The sequence below is a fragment of the Lepidothrix coronata genome, unplaced genomic scaffold (assembly GCF_001604755.1).
Source record: "Lepidothrix coronata isolate B3197 unplaced genomic scaffold, Lepidothrix_coronata-1.0 Scaffold4098, whole genome shotgun sequence".
NCBI classification, from domain to species: Eukaryota; Metazoa; Chordata; class Aves; order Passeriformes; family Pipridae; genus Lepidothrix; species Lepidothrix coronata.
The window spans coordinates 1-1,167 of NW_016694278.1; the positions used below are offsets into that span (position 1 = coordinate 1).

At 63.2% G+C, this 1,167-nt stretch overlaps 1 protein-coding gene across 1 annotated transcript; it reads right to left on the reverse strand.

Moving 5' to 3' along the window:
* Positions 1-6: 6 nt before the first annotated feature.
* Positions 7-1,095, reverse strand: LOC108492001. The gene is made up of 2 exons (XM_017803783.1): positions 775-1,095; positions 7-386 (listed from the first exon to the last, which is right to left on the reverse strand). The coding sequence occupies exons 1-2, from the start codon at positions 1,093-1,095 to the stop codon at positions 66-68; spliced, it is 642 nt and encodes a 213-aa protein (XP_017659272.1). The 3' UTR covers positions 7-65.
* Between the last annotated feature and the right edge of the window lie 72 nt (positions 1,096-1,167).

Sequence of the window (1,167 nt, forward strand, 5' to 3'; positions counted from 1 at the left end):
TGCTTATTTTGGCTGACTCTGCAATACTACTTCAGGAGTCAAAAGCGGTAGGAAAAAAGTAAATTTCATCGCAAAAATGAAGTGGATGGACGGGGCATAGCCTCTGGGAGGCAAGCAGTGCGACGGGGCAGAGGCAGGGGCCGAGGAAGGGTCAGGGAGGGGCAGGACGAGGCCAGCCTGTTCTCTTCTCTGTCCGGCGTATGCTGTGCAGGATAACACCATTCCGTTATAGCCCACCGGGGACATCGCTCGCCTCGTTTGATAACGCGGGAAACACCCTCTTCTTCCTCCTCCCTCTCTCCCCTTAAGAGATGCTGTAACACTGCCAAATGCGCTCGGTACAGGCAGATCCGACGACTCCTCATCGGTAAACCTCCGAATTTGCCCTAAAAATGAGCATTCCCGACGGAGCACGAAAGGAAGGATGCGCACCTTCCCCCGGGTCGTTCCTGGCTGGGCGAGGCAATCCTCGGCTGCAAGGCACCCCTGTACGCGTCCGAGGCAGAGACTCTCACGTTAAACCCCTCTCCTTACTAGCAATGGGACAGGACAAGAAGCTAGCGTGTTCCCCACCGGTACCACTCTAGGAAAACCCCGCAGACACCTAAAAGAACTTCCCACACTCTTTCAGGGGAGCTGAGCCGTAACGTTGCTATTGAGCGGGTGAGTCGGGATTAAAAGACGGAAGGGAAGCCCCTACGAGAACACGCGTGCAGTAAGGGGGAGGCAGGGACGGGGATGGGGGTAGCGAATGCGAAGCAGGCGGCGGCTAACCTGGTCGAAGTAGATGGTCATGGTGCGGTTGCTCATCTCGGACGGCTCGTGGTTGGTGCTGCGGGTGGCCGAGAAGGCCACCTTGGCGCTGCCCGAGCGCACCGAGATCCCCAGAGAGGAGGTGATGGCGCCGTCGGCCGAGGGGCTGGAGTCGCAGACCACCAGGCACTTTCCCTCCAGGACGATGGGCTCCGTGTCGTTCTGCGCCCGCACCGGACACCCGGCGGGCAGCAGCAGCAGCAGCAGCGGCAGCGCCGCCGCCAGGCAGCAGGAGCAGCCGCCCGCTGGCTCCGGCAGCGCCCCCCGCCGCCGCCGCCCCATGCCCAGCGCCGGGCCGCCGCCGCCGCTCGGGCTCGCCGCCGCCGTGCGGGCGCCCCGCGCCGCCGCCGCCGC